This window comes from Mesocricetus auratus, unplaced genomic scaffold (genome assembly GCF_017639785.1).
Source record: "Mesocricetus auratus isolate SY011 unplaced genomic scaffold, BCM_Maur_2.0 Super-Scaffold_100020, whole genome shotgun sequence".
Lineage (NCBI taxonomy): Eukaryota > Metazoa > Chordata > Mammalia > Rodentia > Cricetidae > Mesocricetus > Mesocricetus auratus.
Genome location: NW_024429201.1, coordinates 18,480,821 through 18,505,532, shown reverse-complemented (window position 1 = coordinate 18,505,532; position 24,712 = coordinate 18,480,821). Strand labels below are relative to the sequence as shown.

Genomic DNA, 24,712 nt, shown 5'->3' with positions numbered 1-24,712 from the left:
TTTTACAGAAGGAACAGGCACAGAGGTTTAATCAGCTTGCCCAAGGTCACAAAGTATGACTACTGATCTTGGCTTCAAGTCCTTGTGAAGGGAGGGACTTCCCTAGGAAGAATCTCCTAAGAATTTTTCTTCGGAAGAGACATTGAAGGGAGCAGTTTGGCTGAGGGAAAAGGGACATCAGAACTCCCAGCGACAGGATACTGAAAATGACAACACATTTGGATGAGAAAAACGGGAAACTGTACACAGGTGACTACATGGCCTCTCCATTCTCAGTAAGGGCTCTCGGTGGGTTTGAAGTTGTTTTGAAGTGTTTAAGTAAAATCACACTGTTTTACCACAGACGCTAAGCCAAGCAGAAGCTGAGCTGGAAGCCCCCGCTCCTCACCCATGAGCCCAGCATATAAAGGCAATTTATAAATAGTTGGCTATAAAAACAGTTTCAGACGGGCTAAGAATAACCCTGCGTATCCCAATTCATTACTTTATCATATTCTTGAATTCTTTGCTTTATGTGAGAAAGTTTGTTCTTGAGGTAATCACAACGCTCCTTTTTTTCCAGAAATGAAGGGTCCTATGGGAGAAACAGTCGTTACTGAGCAGACACATCCTCACACAGAAAACAGCAAAATTACCTGCACAATCTGCACAATTAGAACAATCACACTTCTCCCTTTCTATCAACACAAGACAGCCCATGCTTTAGGGTCATAGCAAAAGTGAGGGCATATGGAGAGTAGGGAGATACCTTTAGTAGTCAAAATGTGTGAAGAGGTAAGCGTAGGAAACATGAATAAATGTCTCTCCCTTATTTTTCCCAACTCCACCCTTTGTGCGATCTCCCAAGTCAACAGAGACTCCATGGAGAGACATTTCATAATTTAGCTTAAAAGAATCAGAAGTCTGTCAGTTATCACCAATGTACCAGGACAAGGACACTTTGACCAAGAAAATTGTTTTTACTTACATTCTTTTTTTTCCTAAACTCTTCATGGATTCTTGAAATTCTCTCATGTTCCTAAAAATAAAAAATTTCACTTTATTTTAGTTAAAACATGCATTTACTCAAATCATGTCTCAAAGCACACTGGGATTTAGAACAGAAAACTGTTTCTGCCAAGCTCAACGGCACACACCTCTAATTTTGGCACTTGGGGGCAGGCGTAGACCACTATTCAAAACAAACCCAAAGCTAGTATGAAAATAGTTACTCAAAAATCCAATTTACTGGGCCAACAGCACACTAACTAGCTGCCAGGCACTGGTCTCTGGGAGCTGTGTGACCCTGGGTAACCACCTGCCCTAAGATTCCCCCCTCCCCAACCAACTCAAACGGCTGTCAGGAAGTTCATTTATTTGCAATGATCCTGATAAAGGGCCTGATACGTGAAAACCACCACACTGGACAGCTCCTCCGAGTCAATCAGGTGTTTGAGTGAGAGGCTAGGACTATTCAACTCCCAAGAAGAGCTACTAGCAGGTGCCTTCTAATGCTATTATACACCTTATACTAAATATAAATAAGATGAAGAGGTTGACTCTCCAATAAGACAGAGGACTACATAAATGTCTCCATTTAGCCACACATGCCTTGGTTTCCCTTACACAACTTCTTTTGAGACAAGATCTCAGAGTGTTCCCTTGGCCTAGAACTCCTGGCTTCAGGTGCTTCCCCCGCTCAGTTCCCGAGTGACTGGGACCGCAGGCTCACGCCGCCATTCGTGGCTCTTCCTGTACACCACCTCTGAAGCCATCTGAACTTGGTTACCCTTTGGGACCTGCCGACATTGAGTATTTTTCAAATGGTAGTAACAGACTGACTATTTTAGTGTTTGCCAGATTTCTCCTGCTTCCAGGAACTGGTGTTGCTTAGTTAACACTATTCCATTTTTTCAGGGTTGGAGAAATGACGCACACACACACCCTTAGATAATTCACAACCAAGAGTGATTTAAATGTATACTATACATATGTGATAAAAAACAAAGACCACTCAATTAACATGGGTCCTCAAAAGAAAAATGTGTGTGTGTATTTAGAAAAATTTCCTCCCTCCCTCCCTCTCTCTCTTTTGAGACAGGGTTTCTTAATGTCTGGGAACTCGCTCTGTAAACCAGGCAAGATCTGCCTGCCTCTACCTCCTAAATTTTGGGATTAAAGGCATGTACCACCATTGCTGGGCTCATGTGGTGTGTGTGTGTGTGTATGTGTGTGTGTGTGTGTGTGTATTTAGCATTTTTTAAAAAGTTGCACAAGGGACCAACTAGATGGCTCAGTTGTTTTGTTTGTTTTTCGAGACAGGGTCTCAACTATGCAGTTTTCACTGTCCTAGAACTTGCTATGTAGACCAGGCTGGCTTTGAACTCACAGAGAGCTGCCTACCTCTGTCTCCTGAGTGCTGAGATTAAAGGCTTGCCACCCATGCCTGACCATCCTGTATTTTTTTTCTTAGTTTAGGGTTTTCAAGACAGGGTTTCTCTGTGTATCCCTGGTTTTCTTGGAACTTGCTCTGTAGACCAGGCTGGCCTCAAATTCAGAAATTTGTCTGCTTCTGCCTCCTCAGTGCTAGGATTAATGGTGTTCACCACAACCACCAGGTTGACAATCCCAAGACTGCCAATAAAGTTTGCTTTGAATCAGAGGGCCGAGCTAGCTACTAGCTGACCAAAACTACCATAGAGGTTTTGGAGGACTGAGAGAGACACAGGAAGTAGCAGGGCAGAGCTTAGAAAGGTTCTCAGTGCTTTTGGACTGAAGAATGGGTGTGGGTGTGTGTATGTCACTGGCTGTTTCTCTACCAATTCTCTCATCATTCAGATCCTTACCCTGATATCTGACTCCTGAGTTTTATTGATAAAGAATAATTAGATATTAGAGAACCAGGTGGTAGTGGCACATACCCTTAATCCCAGCACTTGGGAGGCAGAGGCAGGTGGATCTCTGTGAGTTTGAGACCAGCCTGGTCTACAAGAGCTAGTTCCAGGACAGCCTCCAAAGCCACAGAGAAATCCTGCCTCAGAAAAAGAAAGAAAGAAAGAAAGAAAGAAAGAAAGAAAGAAAGAAAGAAAGAGAAGCCCCCACCCCCCAAAAAGAATAGTTAGATAAATGCTCATGTTCCAGAGAAAACTTCCTTTCATTTCCATAATCACCGTCTCCGCCACACCATGGCTGTCCTCTTTGCTTCAGCCCTGGAGGTCACTGGGCTGCAGCTGTCCAGGGCTCTTGGTCATCTCTCCAGCTCTCTTTAGGACTGAGAGGGTGGGGACACACTACCCACCACCCCACCTGGAACTGGTCTACTCTGAGCTCGCCATTTGTGTCTTTCAATACTCTGATGGTTTATATCTCTGGCAAGTTCATAAAGTAGGAGGGCTGAGGATGACAGAGGGCTGTCCCCCATACACGAGATGGTTTAATCCCCAGCACCAGATCAAAAGACAAAAAGAAGGCAGCAACGGTAAAAGACATTAAAGTCTATAATTTGTGAAACGCTTTTCCTTCTTTTGTAGCTCTGGGATCAAACCCAAGGCCTTCTGCTTGCAGTGAGTGCTCTCCGACGGGAATGGGAATGCTGCCTAGCCTCTCTGAAGATCTCAAACGCTTTGGCAGAGAACGGATAGGTGTTCGGGAGCCTATGAGGTGGGAGTCTGCTCCTCCGCATCTGCCTCCTCGCAGCAGGTGTGGCCACTGACCTGGAGGTTTTCAGAATGACGTGGCAGCCTGCTCATCACGGCGTCCAGCTCGTCGAACTTCCTCAGGATGGCCTGCACTTCCGCAGACAGCTCTTTGTACTCTGAGAACTGGTCTTGGAACACAGCCTTATAGCGTTCTCGATCGTCGTCCGTCCGAATCACGGGGTATTTTCTGGGGGAAAATATCACAAATCAGGGTGACAACTTTACCCTGCAGGAGGCCTGTGCCGGCACCTCCCTAGCATGCTCAAGACCCTGGGTTCCATCCGCAGAGTGGAAAACATTCGGACACTGAAACAAGCGGAAAAGGGGAAACACGTCGCTCGCTCAGTGGCCAGACCCGGCACACCTTTCTTATTTTTCTTTTCCTTTTTTAAAGATTTATTTATTTATTTATTATGTATGCAGTGTTCTGTTTGCATGTATCCCTGCAGGTCAGAAGAGGGCACCAGATCTCATTACAGATGGTTGTGAGCCACCATGTGGTTGCTGGGAATTGAACTCAGGACCTCTGTAAGAGCAGTCAGTGCTCTTAACCTCTGAGCCATCTCTCCAGCCCCCCTTTCTTCTTTTTCAACATGACCCTGGATAGCAAACAACCGTTCGCATAAGCAACGTGAAGCACAGTGCTGACTTGGTGACAAGATCGAGGATGAAGGCCCAAATGGGAGTGTTAGGAAAACCAAGATGGACTCACGCCACGTAGTCGGGCATCACAATGGGCTTGGGAATATAGCCCGGAGGGATGTGTCCACTCAGAAGTTCAGGGGTCTTTTTCGTTGTTCTCGACTCCTTGAAATTAACTTCTTGGTCTCTCTGTCTGTCACCGGGGGTCACTTCGCACTACAGGAAAAGAGACAAAGAGTTGGTTGTACGAGGGATCGGGGAAAGAGCCCACCCAAGTCATCGGGAGCAGAAGAAGTGGGAGCAGGAAGAAGAAAAGTGAACAACAACGATCATTTAGAGTTCTTCTGTGTCTCTCACACACAAAGGAGTTCGCAATGCAACAGCTGAAGAGTCCCACCGGGGAAATGGCGGCACGGAAGAGGCAAGCACCTCCCACTTCTAATCAGCATGTCACAAACGCAGCTGATGAGAGGGGCGTGGCGCTTCATGACTAGCTCCAGCACCTGGGAGGCTGAGGCAGGACTGCTGTAAGTTCAAGGCTACTCTTGGAAGGGGCTGTCGAGATGGCGCAGCAGGGTAAGGGTGTGTGGTGGTCTGAGTGAGAATGGTCCCTTAGCTCATGTGCTTGAATGCTTGGTCCCTGGTTGGTGGAACTGTTTGGGGAGGGTTAGGAGGCGTGGCCTTGCTGGAGGAGGTGAGTCATTGAGGGTGGGCTGAGGTTTCATTGCATTCTCAGTGTGCTCTCTGTCTCCTTCATTCAGATCAAGATGTGTACTGTCAGCTGCTCCAGCAAACACGGCTGCTGCTTCCTGCCACATGCCTGGGCATGACAGACCCTTAGCCCACTGAAACCATAAATCAAATTAAATGTTTTCTTTTATAAGTTGTTTTGGCCATGGTGGTTTTTTGTTTTGTCTTGGTTTGGTTTTGGGGGGGGAGTTCAAGACAGGATTCCTTTGTGGCTTTGGAGGCTGTCCTGGAACTAGCTCATGTAGACCTGGTTGGCCTGGAACTCACAGAGATCCACCTGCCTCTGCCTCCCAAGTGCTGGCATTAAAGGCGTGCGTCACCACTGCCCGGCTGGGCCATGGTGTTTTATCCCAGCAATAGAAAAACAACTGATATAAGGTGGTTGCTGTCAAGCCAGAGGACCAGAATTTGATTCCTGAACCCATAAGGTGGAGAGAATGGGATCCCCTGTGTTGTCTTCTGACCTCCACAAGGACGCTGTGGCACACATGTGTGTACACACACACAACATAAACAAATGTAAGAAAAATTGGAAAGTACTTTTTTTAAAAAAGTGGATGAAGAAGGCTTTGGTACAGCTCAGTGCCATTGTGTTGAGGTATATTTGCTTAACTGTGCAGATTTGTCTCACAGTTGTTTAACTATGTAAAGACACATTGCTGTTTACCTTGCCTGCCTAAGGCACCTGACTGGTCTAATAAACAGCTGAACAGCCAACAGTGAGGGAGGAAGGATAGGAGGGACTTCAGGGTAGGGAGAGTAAGGAAAAGGAATTTAGGCTCAGGGAAAGAAAGAAAAGGAGATGACAGGGAGACATGAGGGGACAGACAGACACAGAAGAAGCAGGAAAGTAGGACAAACAGAATGCAAGAAAGGTAAAAGCCCCGAGGCAAAACATAGATGAATAAGAGCTGGTGGGACAAGTCTAAGCTAGGGTTGATCATTCAAAATTAATAGTAAGTCTCCATGTCTTTATTTGGGAGCTGGCTGGTGGCCCATAGAAAATGCCACCACAGCACTGAGCTTGTCTAGTGTGCACAGAGCTCCCCACTTCCACCCCAGAAATAAAAAGTGGACGATGAAATACACAAATGAGAAGCTGGGATTTACACCCCAGCCAAGAATGGGAAATACAGTTCAAAATAAGAAAATCTGCCAAAAAAGCGTACCAAGCCTACTTAAATGGAAAGAGAAAAAAGTGACAGTGGGAACTTGGTGTGAGTCGATCAGAAGCAGCTGGTGCGAAGGGGAGTCACACTGTCTTCATCTTCTGAAAGGGAAAGCAAACAAGCCAAAGCAAGGTGTGGCGGTACACTCAGCACCTGAGTGACTGTGGCAAGAGGGTCAGCTTGAGGCTAGCCTGGGCTACACAGCAAGATCCTGTCTCATAGAAACCAGAAGGAAACAACAATACTCCAGGGGGAAAAAAAGCTTTTCTGATGTCAGTCTTCAAGAGGAGCTTGCTCAGACCGTGCAGGGGACAGGAGGCAGGCCTATTGGTAAGTCCAGCTGAGTGTTCTCAAGCTGTAGGCTTGGGCCTCAGGAAAGCCTGTGGCGGGAGATGGTGGATTAAAGCCACACCCTGCAATAAAATAGTACATATTCAGGAAAGAGGAAAGAAATGGCTGAGAGAAGGACTGGGAGAGGTTTCTATCAAGGCCAGCTCAAGGGACATAGGAGTGGAAGATGAGGAGGAATCTTCTAGAATAGCAAGCAATTCCGTATTCAATTGCACCGTACCCAGAACACCAGCTGGGGCTGGTGAGGTTCAGAGAGGGTGGGTGAACTCTCTAAGGTCACACACACATCAACTAACCAGAAAAACCACAACTAAACTTTACCTGTTTAATTAAATGTATATTGTCCACATACTAACCTTCCCTGAAGTTCTAGAAGCATACTACAAGCAAGCCTGATAAACGAGGCAGTGCCAGCCATAGCTGGAGGAAAATAAGGCCCTGCCTGGAAACATGGTTGTTTGCTGATGCAGAAACTTCTTTCTCCTCTAAAAACAAAACAAGCCGGGCGTTGGTGGCGCACGCCTTTAATCCCAGCACTCGGGAGGCAGAGGCAGGCGGATCTCTGTGAGTTCGAGGTGAAAGACCCCGGCCCAGCACAGGTGGCTGAGGCCTATGGAAAATTCCTTTCCCCCACAGCTCAGCCGAATAGTCATTTTTTTGATCAGAAGGAAGCTCAGCTCAAGGTCTTTACAGCTGCATAGTCACTACTATCTCTGTCCAGATAGGGGCCCAGGTGTCTATGGTCTGCACAGCCAGCCCAGAAAGATTGGGCAGGCACAGAAACCTTTGTTCTTCAGATAGGGCCAAGGCCGAGAATTGAGTTCTGAGAGAAACCTTAATTGCCTCTCTGTCCAGATGAGAGAAACCTTAATTGCCTCTCTGTCCAGATGAGAGAAATCTCGTTCTGAGCCCCAGCCTCATTTAAATTACCCAATCAGGGTCCCGTAACTAGGCTTCTCGCTTCTGTACTGCGCTTTTTGCTATAAAAGAACCCCTGAGTCCCCAGCTCGGGGCTCTCAGTTCCCGAGACTGAGATGCCCCGGGTACCCGTGTATTATCAATAAAGCCTCTTGCTGTTGCATCCAAGCTCGTGGCCTCGGTGTTCCTTGGGTTCGGGTCTCCCTCCCGTGAAAGTCCCCCGCCTGGGGTCTTTCATTTGGTGCGTTGGCCGGGAATTGAGACCCTGCCCAGGGACCACCGACCCACTTCTGGGAGGTAAGAATTGTCCGGACTAAATTTCTGTTGTTTCTGCTGTCTGCTGTCTGTCTGTCTATGCCTGTTGTTTTATTGCGCCTGCGTCTGTAATATACAGCTGTATACATCTGTATCTGGTGGCACCGACCGCAGCTCTAGGACACGATCTGCCTCGTCTGTTTGGGGCCCCGTCTGTTTGGGGCAGATGTCCATCTGCCCCGTCTGGAGTTCTTAGGGAACTCGTCTGTTTGGGGCCCCGTCTGTTTGGGGCAGATGTCCATCTGCCCCGTCTGGAGTTCTTAGGGAACTCGTCTGTTTGGGGCAGGTCTGTATCTGGAGCTGGAGTTCTTAGGGACTCGGTTGTTTGGGGTAGATGCCTAGGAATCTGCCCCGTCTGTTTGGGGAAGTCCCGCTGGCCGAGGGAGTTTCCATCCTGATAGGGGACAAGGACGGGAGCACAAGGCCCCCGTCCCCGATCTGAATTTGCTTTTGACTTTCGTCAAAGCCGCGCAGCGAAAATCTGTTTGTTTTTGTTTCTTATCTGTTCGTCCGTCTGAATGTCGTTTGTCATCGCTCTCGAGATGCTCGTAACCAGACTGTCGATGCGCGCAAGAAGCAATGGACCACCCTTTGCTCTTCTGAATGGCCAACTTTTGATGTTGGCTGGCCACGAGATGGCATCTTTAACTCTCAAATTATTTTCCAGGTGAAAGAGAAAGTGGATCCTGGACCCCAGGGCCACCCGGACCAAGTATAGTTACCTGGGAAGTGCTGGTCTATGACCCTCCCTCCCCCTCCTTTTCCCTAACCCCCGCCACCGCCGCAGCTGCAGGCACTGCTCGGACTGCAGCTCATTCCCGGTTCGCGTTCAGTGTCCCGGCCGCTGCGCGAAGGGCGCCCTGAATGTGACGGCGCGACCGGCGACAATGCGAGGGGAGCTGTCTGCCTCCCTGCGGCCCGCGATGGACCGGGTCAGAGAGCGGCCACGCCCCTCGCCCCCGCTCCCCGGCAGACGCTCCGGCCCTTCCGGGTGGCGCCGCGGCCTCAGCCCGCTCCCGGATTCAACCGCCCTGCCTCCGGACGGGCCATGATGGCCAGTTGCAGTACTGGCCGTTCTCTGCCTCAGATCTTTATAACTGGAAAAATAATAACCCCTCCTTTTCAGCAGACCCCGTGAGACTGACTGATCTATTAGAATCAGTTCTCACTGCCCAACAGCTTTTTGCAAGTCCTCCTAACTTCGGAGGAGAGACAGCGGGTCCTTCTTGAAGCCCGGAAAAAATTGTTCCTGGGGCAAATGGACAACCTACGCAGCTTCCAAATGAAATTGATGCTGCCCAGACTGGGACTTCACCACTGAGGCAGGTAGGACCCATCTATGTCTTTAATGCCAGTTGCTTGTAGCGAGTCTCCAAAAGACGGATAAGCAATCTATAAATTTGGCCCAGGTAAGACAGATAGTTCAGAAGGCAGAGGAATCGCCAGCCGCATTTTTTTTGAAAGACTTAAGGAAGCTTACAGAATGTATAACCCATATGACAGGGGTATACACTACCAGATGTATTGAGGGAGACAGAACGTATTTTTTTAATAAAAGAGAAGCTCAGAGAGAGAGAGAAAAGAGGTAAACAGAATGTCAGAGACAGGAAATGAGAGAGACAGGATAGCAAGGGACAAGAAGCGTAATAGAGAAATGACTAAACTGTTGGCCACAGTAGTCGCAGAGACAGGATAGGTAGAGAGAGGGACAAAGGGGGCCTCACTTAGAAAGAAGGACCTTTCAGAGACCCAAACCCCCTGCCGGTCCCCCTGGAACACTCCCCTGTTGCCAGTCAAGAAGCCAGGACCTCCGGGAAGTCAATAAGCGGGTTGAGGACAAACACCCCACGGTCCCCAATCCCTATAACCTCCTGAGTGGACTGCCACCTGACTATATTTGGTACTCAGTCCTGGATTTAAAGGATGCCTTCTTCTGCTTGCGGTTACACAAAGACAGTCAGCCACTGTTTGCCTTTGAATGGCAGGATGCAGACCTGGGAATCTCGGGACAACTTACATGGACTAGGTTGCCCCAAGGGTTCAAACATAGCCCCACCCTCTTTGATGAGGCCTTGCATCAGGATTTGGCCGGATTTAGAGTCCACAACCCTGAGATCATCCTCTTACAATATGTGGATGACATCCTGATAGCCACCAAAACAGAGGAGGAATGCCTGAGGGGGACAGAAGCTCTCTTAAAGACTTTAGGAGACTTGGGGTATAGGGCCTCTGCCAAAAAGGCCCAAATCTGTCGGACCCAGGTCACCTACCTGGGGTACAAAATCCAGGATGGAAAACGTTGGCTAAGAGAAGCCTGCAAACAGCCCATACTCGACATCCCTCCTCCCAAGACCCCCCAAAAATTGCGGGAATTCTTGGGAACAGCAGGTTTCTGTAGACTGTGGATCCCCGGGTTTGCGGAAATGGCAGCACCCCTGTACCCCCTCACCAAGACGGGGGCTACCTTTGACTGGGGGGAGAGCCAGGAACAAGCCTTCATGAACATCAAGAAGGCTCTGCTCTGCTCCCCAGCCCTGGGGTTACCGGATCTGACTAAACCCTTTGACTTATTCGTGGCTGAGCAAGAGGGTTACGCGAAGGGGGTCCTAACTCAAAAACTTGGGCCCTGGAGACGACCGGTTGCCTACCTATCTAAGAGATTAGACCCCGTAGCGTCAGGATGGCCCCCATGTCTCCGCATGATCGCCGCCACCACAGTTCTCATAAAGGACTCTCACAAATTGACTTTGGGGCAGCCTTTGACCATCTATGCCCCCCATGCTATGGAGGCGGTCATCAGACAGCCACCGGGCCACTGGCTCACCAATGCCAGGATGACTCATTACCAGACTCTGTTGCTGGACAAGGATAGAATTCACTTCGGGGCTCCGGTGACCCTGAACCCCGCCTCGCTACTTCCCCTCCCCCGGGGAAGCAGAGACTCATAACTGCTTGCAGGTCCTGGCTGAGGTCCATGGGACGAGAGCTGACCTCACGGATCAACCCCTTCCCAACCCTGACCTTGTCTGGTTCACGGACGGAAGCAGCTTTGTACATCAAGGGGAGCGGAAAGCCGGTGCTGCAGTGACAACTGAGTCAGAAACAATTTGGGCCGAGGCCCTGCCGCCAGGAACATCGGCCCAACGAGCAGAACTGATTGCTTTAACACAGGCCCTGAGACTGGCAGAAGGTAAGAAACTCACTGTCTACACAGACAGCCGCTATGCTTTTGCCACCGCTCACATCCATGGTGAAATTTATAGGCGAAGGGGGCTATTGACCTCAGAGGGCAGAGACATTAAAAACAAAAAGGAAATCCTGGCCCTCTTAGAGGCTCTGCACCTCCCAACCGCCCTCAGTATCATACATTGCCCAGGGCATCAGAAAGGCGACAGCCCCGTTGCCCGGGGAAACCGGAGGGCAGACCTGGCCGCCCGGGAGGCTGCCCTGACCTTGGAAAGCAGCAGTCACCTCCTCCAGGCGGCTGTAGTCCCTGTAACTAATGAGGCTTCCGAGAAGACCTCCCCGTCATGGGACTATGAAATAAAAGACATCAAAGCCATGAAAAGACTGGGGGCGACCCGAGTACATGATGGTCTCTGGACCTATCAAGGAAAGACTGTCCTTCCCCGCCTAATGACTAGATATTTGGTTAACAGCCTACACAAACTCACTCATTTGAGCTCCAGGAAAATGAGAGAACTGTTAGTCCGGGAAGAAAATACTCGCTACCTGTTGGGAATAGAAGAAATACTAAGACAAGTGACTGAGCAATGTGACGCCTGCGCCCACGTAAATGCGACCAGGCTAAAGCTACCCATGGGGACCCGAGCTCGGGGGCACCGGCCTGGGGTGCACTGGGAAATAGATTTCACAGACCTGGTTTTTGTTAACACCTTCTCGGGATGGACTGAAGCCTACCCCACCAAGCACGAGACAACAAAGGTGGTCACCAAGAAACTTCTTGAAGAAATCTTCCCCCGTTACGGAATGCCACAGGTATTGGGGACAGACAACGGGCCTGCCTTTGTTTCTCAGGTAAGTCAGTCTGTGGCCACCTTGTTGGGGATTAATTGGAGATTGCATTGTGCTTACTGACCCCAAAGCTCAGGACAGGTAGAACAAATAAATAGAACCATTAAGGAGACTATAACTAAATTATCGCTTGTAGCTGGCACTAAAGACTGGGTCCTCTTGCTCCCCCTTGCCCTCTATCGTGCCCGGAATACACCGGGCCCCCATGGCCTCACCCCTTTTGAAATTCTATATGGAACCACCTTTCCCTTTGTTCAGTTCTTTGACCAAGATATTTCTGACTATGCCAATTCCTCCTCTCTTCAAGCTCACCTGCAGGCACTCCAGCTGGTTCAGCAGGAAGTCTGGAAGCCTCTGGCCCAAGCCTACCGAGACCAGAGGAAACACCCTATTGTCCCTCACTCCTACCACGTGGGAGACAGCGTTTGGGTCCGGCGCCACCAGGCTAAGAACCTTGAACCCCGCTGGAAGGGACCATACACAGTCCTGTTGACCACCCCTACTGCTCTCAAGGTGGACGGGATTGCTGCTTGGATACACGCCTCGCACGTAAAAGCTGCCTTCCCTGAGGATCCGGACTCAGGATGGAAAGCTTAACGCACTCAAAATCCTCTCAAAATAAAACTTACCCGCTCCCCTCCCTCCTGCTAATAGCCCTCCTCATAAAATCAGACACTGGTGTGGCCTCCAGTCCCCATACCGTTTATAAATTAACCTGGGAGGTTCTCTCCCAGATGGGGGAGGTCATTTATGCTGTCACGGAACCACATGCACTTGGGACATGGTGGCCTACTCTATGGCCTGAATTTTGTGATTTGGTAGCAGGGTTGAACACTTGGGACATTCCCCATTGCCACCCAAAGGCATGCACCAGTGGTTCCCACCTTTACAGACGTCGACGTACATTCATATTCGTGGACTCCAGAGAAACCACCCCCGGGTGTGTTAGTCGCAGAGCCAGAGAGCAGCTAAATTCACTGGACTTCTATGTCTGCCCCTGAGATGGACGTACCTGGCAACAGGCCCGGAAATGTGGGGGATATAATTCCTTTTTCTGTGCAGCTTGGGGGGTGCGAGACTACAGGGGACGCATATTGGAGGCCATCCTCATCCTGGGATAAAATACAAGTGCGTAGAGGCTGGGACAAAGGACAATCTGGAATGATAGGTATGCCCCTTGCCATTTCTTTCACTGCACAGGGAAAGCAAGCCCCGGACTGGCAGACTGGGTATACCTGGGGTTTGCGTTGGTATCTATACGGACCAGATAGGGGAGTAATCTTTACAATCAGATGTAAGGTGGCTCCCGTCAATCCACAGGCCATAGGCCCTAACCAGGTCCTTACTGATCAAAAGCAGCCTAGCTTACTCATGCCCAAGGCTGATACCAGGCCTCTGAACCTGCCTAAAACCACAGCCGCTCCTGCGCCTACAGAAAGCACTCCCAAACCCCCCTCCTCGGGTCCCCCCCCTTGAAGGCACGGGAGATAGAATATTAGCCCTAATCAAAGGGACATATGCCACTCTGAATTTAACTCGCCCAGATAAGACTAAGGAATGCTGGCTTTGTCTGACTCCGCAACCTCCCTATTATGAAGGCTTAGCGGTTATGGGCGAATATACAAATCAGGCCACAGCCGAGGCTCTTTGTGGGACAGCCATGCAACATAAATTGACCATCTCAGAAGTGTCTGGAAAGGGGCTATGTATAGGTAATGTCCCCACCACGCATCAAGGACTATGCAATGCCACTGAGCCTTTGCCCCAAAGTGGCCGCTACTTGATAGCCCCCAATGGGACATATTGGGCATGCAACACTGGATTAACCCCTTGTGTCTCCACCACGGTACTAGGTGCCACCGTTGACTATTGTGTTCTGATTGAATTATGGCCTAAGGTAATTTACCACCCCTCTGACTATGACATGATAAGTACTGGCCGCATTAAGAGGGAACCTATCTCCATCACTACTGCCATCCTACTAGGAGGACTAACCATGGGAGGCATAGCAGCAGGAATAGGAACCGGTACTGCCGCACTGCAGGAAACTAAACAGTTCCAACTCCTGCAACAAGTAATGCGTGCAGATATTCGGTCTTTAGAGGAATCTGTCGCTGCCCTGGAGAAGTCTCTGTCCTCCCTGGCAGAAGTAGCCCTCCAAAACAGAAGGGGACTAGACCTCTTATTTTTACAGCAAGGGGGAATTTGTGCGGCCCTTAAAGAAGAATGCTGCTTTTACGCAGACCATACCGGAGTGGTAAGAGATAACCTGGCTAAAATAAAAGAAAGACGCCAAAAGTACCACCAATTAATTGAGTCCCAACAGGGATGGTTTCAGAATTGGTATAACAGGTCCCCTTGGTATTCGACTCTCATATCCACCATTATGGGACCCCTGATCATTATATTGCTGATTCTGATGTTCGGGCCATGCATCTTAAACAGATTAATCCAGTTTATAAAGGAAAGGTTATCAATTGTACAATCACTGGTTTTGACTCAACAATACCAGCAGCTAAAGCAAAGGGATTTCGAGATGGCAGAAACCTCTGAATGAAAGATTTCATTCAGTTACAAGAGCAATGGGGGAATGAAAGACCCCGGCCCAGCACAGGTGGCTGAGGCCTATGGAAAATTCCTTTCCCCCACAGCTCAGCCGAATAGTCATGTTTTTGATCAGAAGGAAGCTCAGCTCAAGGTCTTTACAGCTGCATAGTCACTACTATCTCTGTCCAGATAGGGGCCCAGGTGTCTATGGTCTGCACAGCCAGCCCAGAAAGATTGGGCAGGCACAGAAACCTTTGTTCTTCAGATAGGGCCAAGGCCGAGAATTGAGTTCTGAGAGAAACCTTAATTGCCTCTCTGTCCAGATGAGAGAAACCTTAATTGCCTCTCTGTCCAGATGAGAGAAATCTCGTTCTGAGCCCCAGCCTCATTTAAATTACCCAATCAGGGTCCCGTAACTAGGCTTCTCGCTTCTGTACTGCGCTTTTTGCTATAAAAGAACCCCTGAGTCCCCAGCTCGGGGCTCTCAGTTCCCGAGACTGAGATGCCCCGGGTACCCGTGTATTATCAATAAAGCCTCTTGCTGTGCATCCAAGCTCGTGGCCTCGGTGTTCCTTGGGTTCGGGTCTCCCTCCCATGAAAGTCCCCCGCCTGGGGTCTTTCAGAGGCCAGCCTGGTCTACAGAGCTAGTTCCAGGACAGCCTCCAAAACAATACAGAGAAACCCTGTCTCGAAAAACCAAAAAAAAAAAATAAATAAATAAAAATAAATAAATAAATAAAATAAAATAAAAACAAAACAAACAAAAGCAGAAAGAAAAGTGCAAACATCCAAGGAGGGATTTTGAAGCCTTGCCCTCTATTGCTATGGCAGCTTTTAAACGTCCTTTGTTAGCCGGGCGGTGGTGGCGCACGCCTTTAATCCCAGCACTCGGGAGGCAGAGGCAGGCGGATCTCTGTGAGTTCAAGACCAGCCTGGTCTACCGAGTGAGTTCTAGGACAGGTTCCAAAACAATACTGAGAAACCCTGTCTCAAAAAAAAAAAAAAAATCCTTTGTTTGCCCACTTCCCTGCTTCTGGACTGGTCTTGAGGCGTGGTTTAACATCAGCTCAAAGCCACCAGCTCTTACCTCAACAAATGGCATAAGCCTGAGCTAGCGGAGGCTGTTAACCAGCCCAGGGAAAGGAGAAGCTCCAAGCCCACACGCCAGACGGGAGACCACATCACAAGCCACTGCGACCCACTGTAGATGAGTGGGGCAGAATAAGAAAACAGAAACAAGGCTGTCTTGCTGATGTGCTCTCAATGAGAATGCCCCGTGGCTCGGATGTTCGGAAACTTGATCCCCAGCTGGAGGAACTGCTTCAGACCGTTGGAGGAGGTGTGTCACTGGGGTGAGCTTTCAGACGCCCATGCCACTCCCAGCGTGTCCTTCTCTGCCTCCTACTTGCCCCAGATGCCCCTTACGCCATGCCTCAGCTCTGCATCATAGCCTCTAACCCCGAATTACAAGTCCCACATTAAATGCTCTTTTATAAGTTGCCTTGGTCCCATTGTTTTATCACAGCAACTGAAAAGTACCCGAGGCCTGGGGCTGGAGAGATGACTCAGTGGTTAAAGAGCACTGACCACTCTTCCAGAGGTCCCGCGTTCAATTCCCAGCACCCACACAGCAGCTCACAGATGTCTACAACTACAGTTCTAGGGGACCTGACACCCTTACACAGGCAAATTGCCAATGCACATATAAATAAATATTAAAAAGAAAAGTACCTGAGGACCACATTCACTCTGCTGTGTTCTCTGCAGCTTAGGATGCTGTTCCTCACCCCAGTGATATTTCAATCTTGAACATGACTCATGGGATTAAACATTAGAGAAATATTTTGACTTGACAAGCGGGTGTCTATTTCATGGAGCCTCTCTTTAGCACTGAGCTGTCTGACGCTCGAGCGAGTCTTCTGCGTACCAGCTCAGGAAGCCACTCCAGGGTGTGCTGATCTGGAGCTCACAACAGCCCTTAGGCATACAGCTCTGGCTTCCCGGTCAAAGACAAGAATTTGGCCCAGGCAGACACCCTGGATGGCAGAGTCCAAAATTAATTACTTTTCTAGGTTTAAAAAAAGTTCAGGTAAGTACCATTTGTTTTATTGACTGGTGTGCTTACTTTTGAGATAGGATTTCACTCTACTCCAGAATGGTCTAGAACTCACTACGTAGCCTGGGCTGGCCCCAACTCTGGCTATCCTCTCGCTTCAGCCTCCTGAATATGGGTTATGGTTTGAGGCACCGTGCCTGGTTTAAGCAATCACCTCCATTACTAGCTCCTGCCTCCTTCTCAGGGTTACCTGTTACTAGGAGAAGAAAGCTTCAAGAAAGTGCGGCAGCTCTGGGACAAGTCACACTTTCCTGTGCGGAAGGAGAGAGGGGCCGAAGAGTCAAGGTCTAACACGGCCTCTTTCCTGTTTCTTAACTGAAACTTGGCCTGTTAGCAAATACTGGGAATGCTCTGTTATGATGCCAGAGAAAGGAATTAAAGGTTAGGACAGACATAGTTTACTATGCCTTTCAAACTAACAAAAAAAAAAAAAGGATTTCCCTTGTGAAATGTGTATGTGCAGTGCCATGCTTATGTTCCTGTCCTGACTTCTTCATTCAGTGATGGATTGATGTGGATCCAAGTTGCTTATGGTATTGGTGTTTTATCACAGCAATAGAAACCCTGAGACAATGATCTTGAACTTCTGATTCCCCTGTGTTGACCTTCCACATGCTGGGATTACAGCCGTGCGCTACTATGCCCAGTTTGTGTAGTGTTGGGGAGGGAACCCAGGGCTTCATACATGCTAGGCAAGCACTCTACCAGCTTAGCTAAATCCCAGCATCAGGAAGAATGATTTCCATTAGCCAGGCATAGATAGTAAGCCAATAGTCCCGTGAAACAAGAGGCAGAAGCAGGAACAGCATGCATTAAAGGCCAGCCTGGCCACACAGCAAGAACACATCCATGTTCACATACAAAAAAAAATCATGTAGCAAAATGAAAAGGGGTTGGAGGGAAGACCGCCTAACATGGTCCTCACAGTACCGCAAAAAGCTGCAAGTCTTCATCCGAGCTCAGCATCAGGTTTCACGGTGGGTGATTCTATTGTCAACCAAGACACACCAGACACAAGTGTTTAGCAAACCTACAGCATAACTTAAAGTTAATGTTGCCCTTACCATTCTCCTTTTTGAAGGCAACGATGGCTCATTTATCTGGAATAACAACAACAAAAGAGTTAAAATGATTCCTCAAGAGGCTGAAGAGATAGTTTAACAGTCTAGAGTGCTGCTTACTGCTCTTGCGGAGACTCCTGAGTGCCTGTAACTAGTGTCAGGGGATCCCATGACCTCTTCTGTCCCCCAACATGCAAGTGCACATTACACACAGACCACACACATGCACGCGCATGTGCATGCACGCCCACACACACACACACACACACACACACACACACACACACGTGCACGCTGTTTCCGTCCATTTTCACTTCTAGCCCAATCTCAACAACAAGAAGCTGACCATCTCCATGATGTTTGATTTCCATATTTGTTTGCCTAGATTTCTGTGGGCCAATGGGGAACCAGAGGACGATGGGTAACTGTGGTTCTCTGTTAACCAGGAAAATAGGGAAGATTGGAGATAAGGGAATGATGGGTAGTATTAGATGAGTTGCTTGAATTACCTACATTTTATTTATTTATGGTTACTTTATCTTGGTTGGTTAACTGTTTTGTTTTATGAGATGCAATCATGCTATGTAGCCTAGGCTAGCCTATAACTCACCACATGATCAGGCTGGCCTTAATCTTGTGACTGTCCTCTTGCTTCTGCCCCAAGAGCTGGGATTACCGGTGTGACCCACCATGCCCAGCACTTTGGATAATTAAAAAGTCAATATAGTCACTTTATAAAATTAATGGAAAAAACCAAAGGCTGTTATATAACCTCCAATAACTCGTTTAATCAAATATTGTAAAACAAAATCTTACAGAAAATTTTTAAGATGAACAAATTGCGCCTGTAATTCTAACTCCCTGGGAGGCTGAGGCAGGATAACTATGGTGAGTAAGCCATCCTGGGCTATACAATCAGTTTGAGTTCAAGCTGGGCTACATAGTGAGATCTCCTCTCAAATAAAGGAAAATTCGTTGTTGGAGTTTTTGCATGTATTAGGCAATAGCGAAATAAATATCAAACTTATTTTGGGGCATAGTGAACACAGCACAATATATCTAATGTTTGCTGTCAAACTCAAATAATTTTAAATGGGATTTTTTACATGATCTTGTCCATTAGATATTACCATCATTTCCCCTGTATATTAATCTCATTACTTATAGATTATATTATTATTATTTTGGTTTTTCGAGACAGGGTTTCTCTGTAGCTTTGGAGGCTGTCCTGGAATTCACTTAGTAGACCAGGCTGGCCTCTGACTCACAGAGATCCATCTGTCTATGCCTTCTGAGTGCTGAGACTAAAGGTGTGTACCACTGCCGCCAGGCTTTATTGTTATTTTTAGTAAGTAAAATCCAAGACAGAAAAACAAATGCAGTACTTTCTTATTTCAGAATACAGACCTCTCCAAAATAATGATGAACCATTAAAAGCCAGGAGGTAGCTGTATGTTTACTACAACTCAGTCATTCAATGTTTGCTTTTAATGCAAAGCTACCACATTTGTTTTTGCTTTTTGAGACAGGGGCTTGAAAAGGAAACCACGCTGGCCTCAAACTACATGGCCCAGGCTGGACTTGAAGTCACAGTTTTCCCAACAGCAGGGGTTACTGGCTTAAGCCACCATTCCCATTAGCCACACTCTGTGTGTGTATGTGTGTGTGTGTGTATCTATGTGTGTGCACCTTTGGTGTTGGGTTACATGCCTACACATTATACACACAGAGGCCAGAGGACAACCTAGGGCATTAGTCCTCGGGTGACTTTCCCCTTTTGTTTGAGACAGGGTCTCTACTAGCCTGGAATTTTGCCACCGAGGGACAGGCTAGATAGCCCTGGAGCTTCAAGGCATCCTCCTGTCTCCACCTCCCATCTCCCAGCATCGGGAGTACCGGTGCATGCTAACAGGTTTTTACTTCTTCCAGAGATCTAATGACTTCGTACTCAGGTCCCCATGCGTGACTGAGCCAACTACCCAGATTCATAGTCTGTCTTGGTGTTACTTCACTGGGGGTGGGAGGAGTAAATTGTAGTATTTAAGTGAGTACTTCCCTCCTGTAAGTGAACTATGTCACGGTTTTTCTATGGAAGTTTATCTTAGGAAGGGATTTGACGATGAGGTCAGCATCCCAGTGCGGTTAAGGAGCAGCAGCACATGCGGGGTGTGTGCAGTTAACGGTGACACAGCAGAGCAGGTGTCCCAGTCAAAGCAAGGACTCAAAGCCCAGCTCATTTAAATACACATACAGGTAGGGACCTAGAAAGGCTTGGACGAGGCTTCGAGGGGGTTGTATTTTAGCAGCAACAGAAGAGGAGCAAAGCAAAGGTTTGAGAAGACACATACATACCTCCTGCTGCTCCATGTACTCCCTGTGCCTCCGGGCTGCCTCATGCCGCCACAGCTTGAGGCAGACCAGGGCTCCGACGAGATAAACGATCATGGTGACAAACAAGAAGATCATTGCCGCTATCTGACCTCCTTCTACCCGGCAGAACACGGCATTCATTGGCGTGTTGAATAATGGATAGTAGCAGAGTCCTCCTCGGTTGGTGTCATTCACATAGACAATGGCTGCGGCCATGTACAGGATAAACAAGGCAACGTTAACTCCAAACTCAGTCAGGGGCCACCAGTTAGAGTCCAGAAGAATGGTGCGGTAATACATGGACATGCCAAGCACCAGAATAATAATAGTGGCGATCCAAGCCAAACCAGCCACCACGAGTACAAAAGGGGTCTTGGGGCCACTGTAGTAGTATCCCCCATATGTGCTGCCCAGGCTGCCAAGACCTGCCGTGCCATAGGGCTGTGTATATCCAAACAGATTGTACCACTCGTTGTCCTTGTGGATATAAGCTGTGACACAGGCGAAGACGCCAGCCCCCAGAAGCAGTTCAGCCACACCCAGAATTCTCAGCAGGCCTGCCCACGACTTCATGTAGGCGTACCGCTGATTGTACTCCTCCACCTTCTCGCTGTAAGTCCGAGCCGTCTGTGTGCGCTGGTCTAGGGATGCATAGGAGTCCTGGGGAAACATGGCATCCGCCTCTTGCGGGGAATTAAAGGTGCCTTCTGACCCTCCGGAAGGATCTTTGTAAGAGCTGGGTGGGAGGTGGTTTGGTCTCGCCGGAGAGGCTGGAGGTGAACACTCCACACCATCTGAGATGTATCTGATATCAGACACCGGCTTATCCCATTCTGGGTCCTTTTTCTTCCCTCTGAAGAAGTTCTTCCAGGAGTCGGGCACAAAGCGCCTTACTGGCTTGATGTCTGGTGCTATGGCTGGCTCCTCGGAGTCACTTGAGTAGAAGCCGGGGCCGAATGGTGGCTGTAACGGGAGAGGAGGCGGGGGCAGAGGATCGGTGCTCACAGCCAGCTCACTGCTGTGAAGGGACTGCAGGGTTCTCAGGGTGCCATCTGAACCAGGCATGTCCCCTGGAACCTCACTGTAGCCCCTGTCCTGAATCCTGGGCCTTCCGTCACTTGACGACATTTGTTCCTCTCACACCTGTGGCAGAGATTAAAGTTACTACGTATGTCTAGTGACTCCATCCTCCATAAATAAAGTCCAGTTATTTTATTCACTTAGCAAAAAGGATCCAGGTGGCAAGCAGGATTGTATCTAAGTATTATTGTATACAAAATGACAAACACATTCTTTCTTAAACACATGTAATAATTAGATTACCCAGAATTATATTTAAGTATTCTATGCCACTGCATTTTAAGAGCAGTAAAAAATTTAAATATTAGTTTTGAATTTTATATAGGAAAGCATTTAACTCTAATTTATGTATGAACCCTATGAATAAAATAAAAAACAAAACAAAAACTTGAGCAATACAGAATCCCAAGTACAATCTTGACTTTTTTTTTTTAATCGAGACAGGGTTTCGCTGCATTGCTTTGGAGCCTATCCTGGAACTCGCTCTGTAGACCAGGCTGGTCTCGGACTCACAGAGATCTGCCTGCCTCTGCCTCCCGAGTGCTGGGATTAAAGGCATGCACCACCACTGGCCGGTGAATCTTGTCTTTAGATATCTAAATCAAACATTTAAGTCTGAGTATGCCAGGTGGTGGTGGCGCGTGCCTTTAATCTCAGCACTTGGGAGACAGAAGCAGGAGAATTTCTGTGAGTTTGAGGCTAGCCTGGTTTACAAAGTAAGTTCCAGGACAGCCAGGGCTGTTACACAGAGAAACCCTCAAAAAACCAAAACCCAAACCAGAACAAAACAAAAAGAGTCTGAGCGTACCAAAATTTGAATGGTCAGTAAATACTCTTTGTTTTCATTAACCCACATTTGCTTTGGAATGGCCAAGGAGCCATTAAAGCAGTCTCTAAACACAGCAAGCTTGTGCCTTTTCCTTTCGAATCATAAAAGTTAGCTGAGGAACTGGAGCGATGGCTCAGAGGTTAAGAGCACTGGCTGTTCTTCTGGAGGGCCTGAGTTCAATTATCAGCACTCACACAGGGGCTCACAATCAGCTATAACCCAAGTCCCAAGGGATCTGACGCCCTCTTCTGGCCTCTGGGGGACTGCATCCCTATGGTGCACCGACATGCATGCAAGCAAAACACAAGATAGTACAATAGTGCGTGAAAAAGTCAGCGGAGAGGGCTCGCTTCTGTCCTCCTAAAACAGCAACAGCTGGCACTAGGTTTTAGAAGTTGAATTCTCAGAGTTAAAACACCAAAGGTTATGGTTCCCAGGAAGAGTAAACAGCAACAGCCCTAACTACGCATGTCACTGTTCCCAGAGCAGGTACCTAGAAGCAATTTGCTGTTGCCAGGGACAACTGGAGCATTTTAGGAGTGATTTAATATACTTGAAAAATTATCGAAGCACTTTGACTAAGTCTACTGACTTCCTTTATAAAAACAATGACCTAAATATGTATAGAATAAAAAAAAAAAAACCCCACTTGCGGATGAACTACCAGGTTTGAGGTACACTGGATTTCTCCCTTCAACTGTTTATGCCTTTTTATTGGATATTCAACTAGTATTGGTACTATACTTGAAATTATGACAAAATAAAATGTGTGTTTTGACCTTTACAGTGTTGAACAACTTAGAAATCCTAAGGCATTATTTTAATTTGTAAAATGGAGACTGAGAACCTTCGATGAACACACTGAGGTTGTATCTAACTTCCCTGCTTTTATGCAACTTAAATGCTACTGTGGGCAGCAGGTGACAAGTAGCATGTACACTGCACTGAGGATCAAAGTTTTAAAAGCAGAGTAGGGAGTGTGTTTTCTTTTCAGCACGCTCAGGGCAGTCTTCTAGGAGAAAGGGACAAGTATGGAAATAAAGGTGGAGGAGGAAACCCAGCAGATAGATGCCTGGAAGGAGCTCTCCAAGCGAAAGTCCCAAAAGCCTGTTGGGACTGTCGAACATGCCAGGGAAATGCCAAATCAGAAAGCTCAGCAAGGAAGCGTTAGAATGAGATGCATGGCATAACCGAAGCCACTGAGTCACTGAAGACCTGAAACACACCGCGCTTAATGGGCGCTAAGAAGCCACCAGAGAGTCGGAGCTGAGGAGTGACATGATCTGACTTGTTTTAGTAGGATCTCTGTGGATGGTAAGGGGAAGGCTGCTGGTATGATCCAAAGCATCACAGTGAACGCCAAGGAGACGCCTGGCATTCTACACACGGGTAACGAAATATGCAGTTACAGAGGATTTAAACAGAATCCAAGGCAGAAAGGGTAGCATTCTGAACTGTTCAGTACCAAGGATAAGCTTCGACAATTACTCATAAGACCAATCCTATCTATGTCACTTCTCCTTCCCTGCCAGGAGAGATTACTTAGAAGCAAGTGCCGGAGGGTCTGGAGAGATGGCTCATTGGTTTAAAACAATGGCTGCTCTTCCAGAGGACCTGGGTTCAATTCTTAGCACTCACTTGGGGGCTCACAACCAAGTTCCAGGACAGCCAGCACTGTTACATAGAGAAACCCTGTCTTGAAACAACAACAATAACGTAAAAGATAAAAGCGCGCGCGCACACACACACACACACACACACACACACACACACACACACACACACACACACACACACACACACACACACACACAAAACCCTGAACCAGATTTAAGGTATCTAGGGTACTTATGGTTTACAGAGCATCCTGCTGGTTAATTTAACTCATTGTTAAAAGTATGACTCACTGTAACGGATTCAACTCATCTTCACCTGTAGAAAATGTCTCATTTGAGTTACAACATTTTATCATTTAAATAAAAAACAAACATTTTAAATATGTAAACTAGAAAAGCAAACTGTTCTCTCAGGAAGGAATGGTCAGCTGTATTTAAATATATAGATACCCGTGACGTCTTACGGGTTGCTCCAGAGCCCCCTAGGCTCCATCCAGGTCGTAGAGATCGCAGGTCTTTGTTTGGTTGGGGCCAGGGACTTGGGAATGCCACAGCAGTGACCAGGAAAATAGTTCCCTGAGCGTCACAGGAATCAAGCCTGATTACCTTTACACACGCACAGTCGCCCCTTAAAGTTTTGTCGCCTCCAGAAAGTGGACTGCCTTGGGATTTGGGGTGGGGGAGCAGCCTCCGCAGACACCAGCGTTCTCGTGGGGCTCTCCCATCCGCCTCCCCGCTCTGTGGCTGTACCCACCGGTGCTCGTCCTGCCTCCGCCCTCTCTGGAAAATCCACTCTGGCTTCCGCCCCAAGGTGGCCGTTGTCCCGGTCAGGACAGCCGGGAAAGTGGTGAGGGCGGCGCCACTCGGCGCCCGGAAGAAGGCGGAGGCGGCGGTCCAGCCGGCCGCACCTGTCGCTGCTGCAGCTGCGAAACCCTCCCGCGCCACCCCCGGAGCCGGCTCGCCCACGTGCTCAGGCTTCAGTGGGTCGGAGGCGGCTTCAGGATGTGCGGCGGGGGAAAAGCCACCCCTGCGGTCGTGGTGTCCCATATCGGACCCACTCACCTGGCCGGAAGAGCGTGCGCTTCCCCTCCGCGGGCACCGAAACTGGGCTCGGGCTCCCGAGGCGTGGTCGAGCCACAGCGCCCCGCCCAGTTGTCCCGGCCACTCCTGCCGGCCTCACCGGCGCAGGTACCCAGCCGCGGCCCGCCCACCTCCTGCACAGTTGTAAGGTACTAC

At 48.4% G+C, this 24,712-nt stretch overlaps 1 protein-coding gene and 1 long non-coding RNA gene across 4 annotated transcripts; one reads left to right on the top strand and one right to left on the bottom strand.

Annotated features, from left to right (window-relative positions):
• Positions 1 to 24,590, bottom strand: Marveld2 (MARVEL domain containing 2). 3 transcript variants are annotated; one of them, XM_021222997.2, is made up of 7 exons: positions 24,539 to 24,590; positions 19,934 to 21,094; positions 17,585 to 17,620; positions 4,390 to 4,535; positions 3,693 to 3,864; positions 968 to 1,018; positions 1 to 574 (listed from the first exon to the last, which is right to left on the bottom strand). In XM_021222997.2, exons 2-7 carry the CDS (start codon positions 21,077 to 21,079, stop codon positions 452 to 454), a joined length of 1,674 nt encoding a protein of 557 aa, XP_021078656.1. In that variant the 5' UTR covers positions 21,080 to 21,094; positions 24,539 to 24,590; the 3' UTR covers positions 1 to 451. The 3 variants fall into 3 exon arrangements, with proteins under 3 accessions (XP_021078656.1, XP_012980853.1, XP_005065663.1); XM_013125399.3 differs by lacking the exon at positions 24,539 to 24,590 and adding an exon at positions 24,231 to 24,363; XM_005065606.4 differs by lacking the exon at positions 24,539 to 24,590 and adding an exon at positions 24,083 to 24,211.
• LOC110339286 lies at positions 4,530 to 5,202 on the top strand. The gene is made up of 2 exons (XR_002381404.2): positions 4,530 to 4,846; positions 5,081 to 5,202. It is a non-coding gene; the product is annotated as an uncharacterized LOC110339286 (long non-coding RNA).
• Positions 24,591 to 24,712: the final 122 nt, after the last annotated feature.

Coding starts and splice junctions, on each gene's coding strand:
- Marveld2 (XM_021222997.2), bottom strand. CDS start 21,079: ATGTCGTCAAGTGACGGAAGGCCCAGGATTCAGGACAGGGGCTACAGT. Junction 17,621..19,933: donor AGTACATGGAGCAGCAGGAG/GTATGTATGTGT, acceptor TTGTTATTCCAG/ATAAATGAGCCATCGTTGCC. Junction 1,019..3,692: donor GTCATTCTGAAAACCTCCAG/GTCAGTGGCCAC, acceptor TTTTATTTTTAG/GAACATGAGAGAATTTCAAG.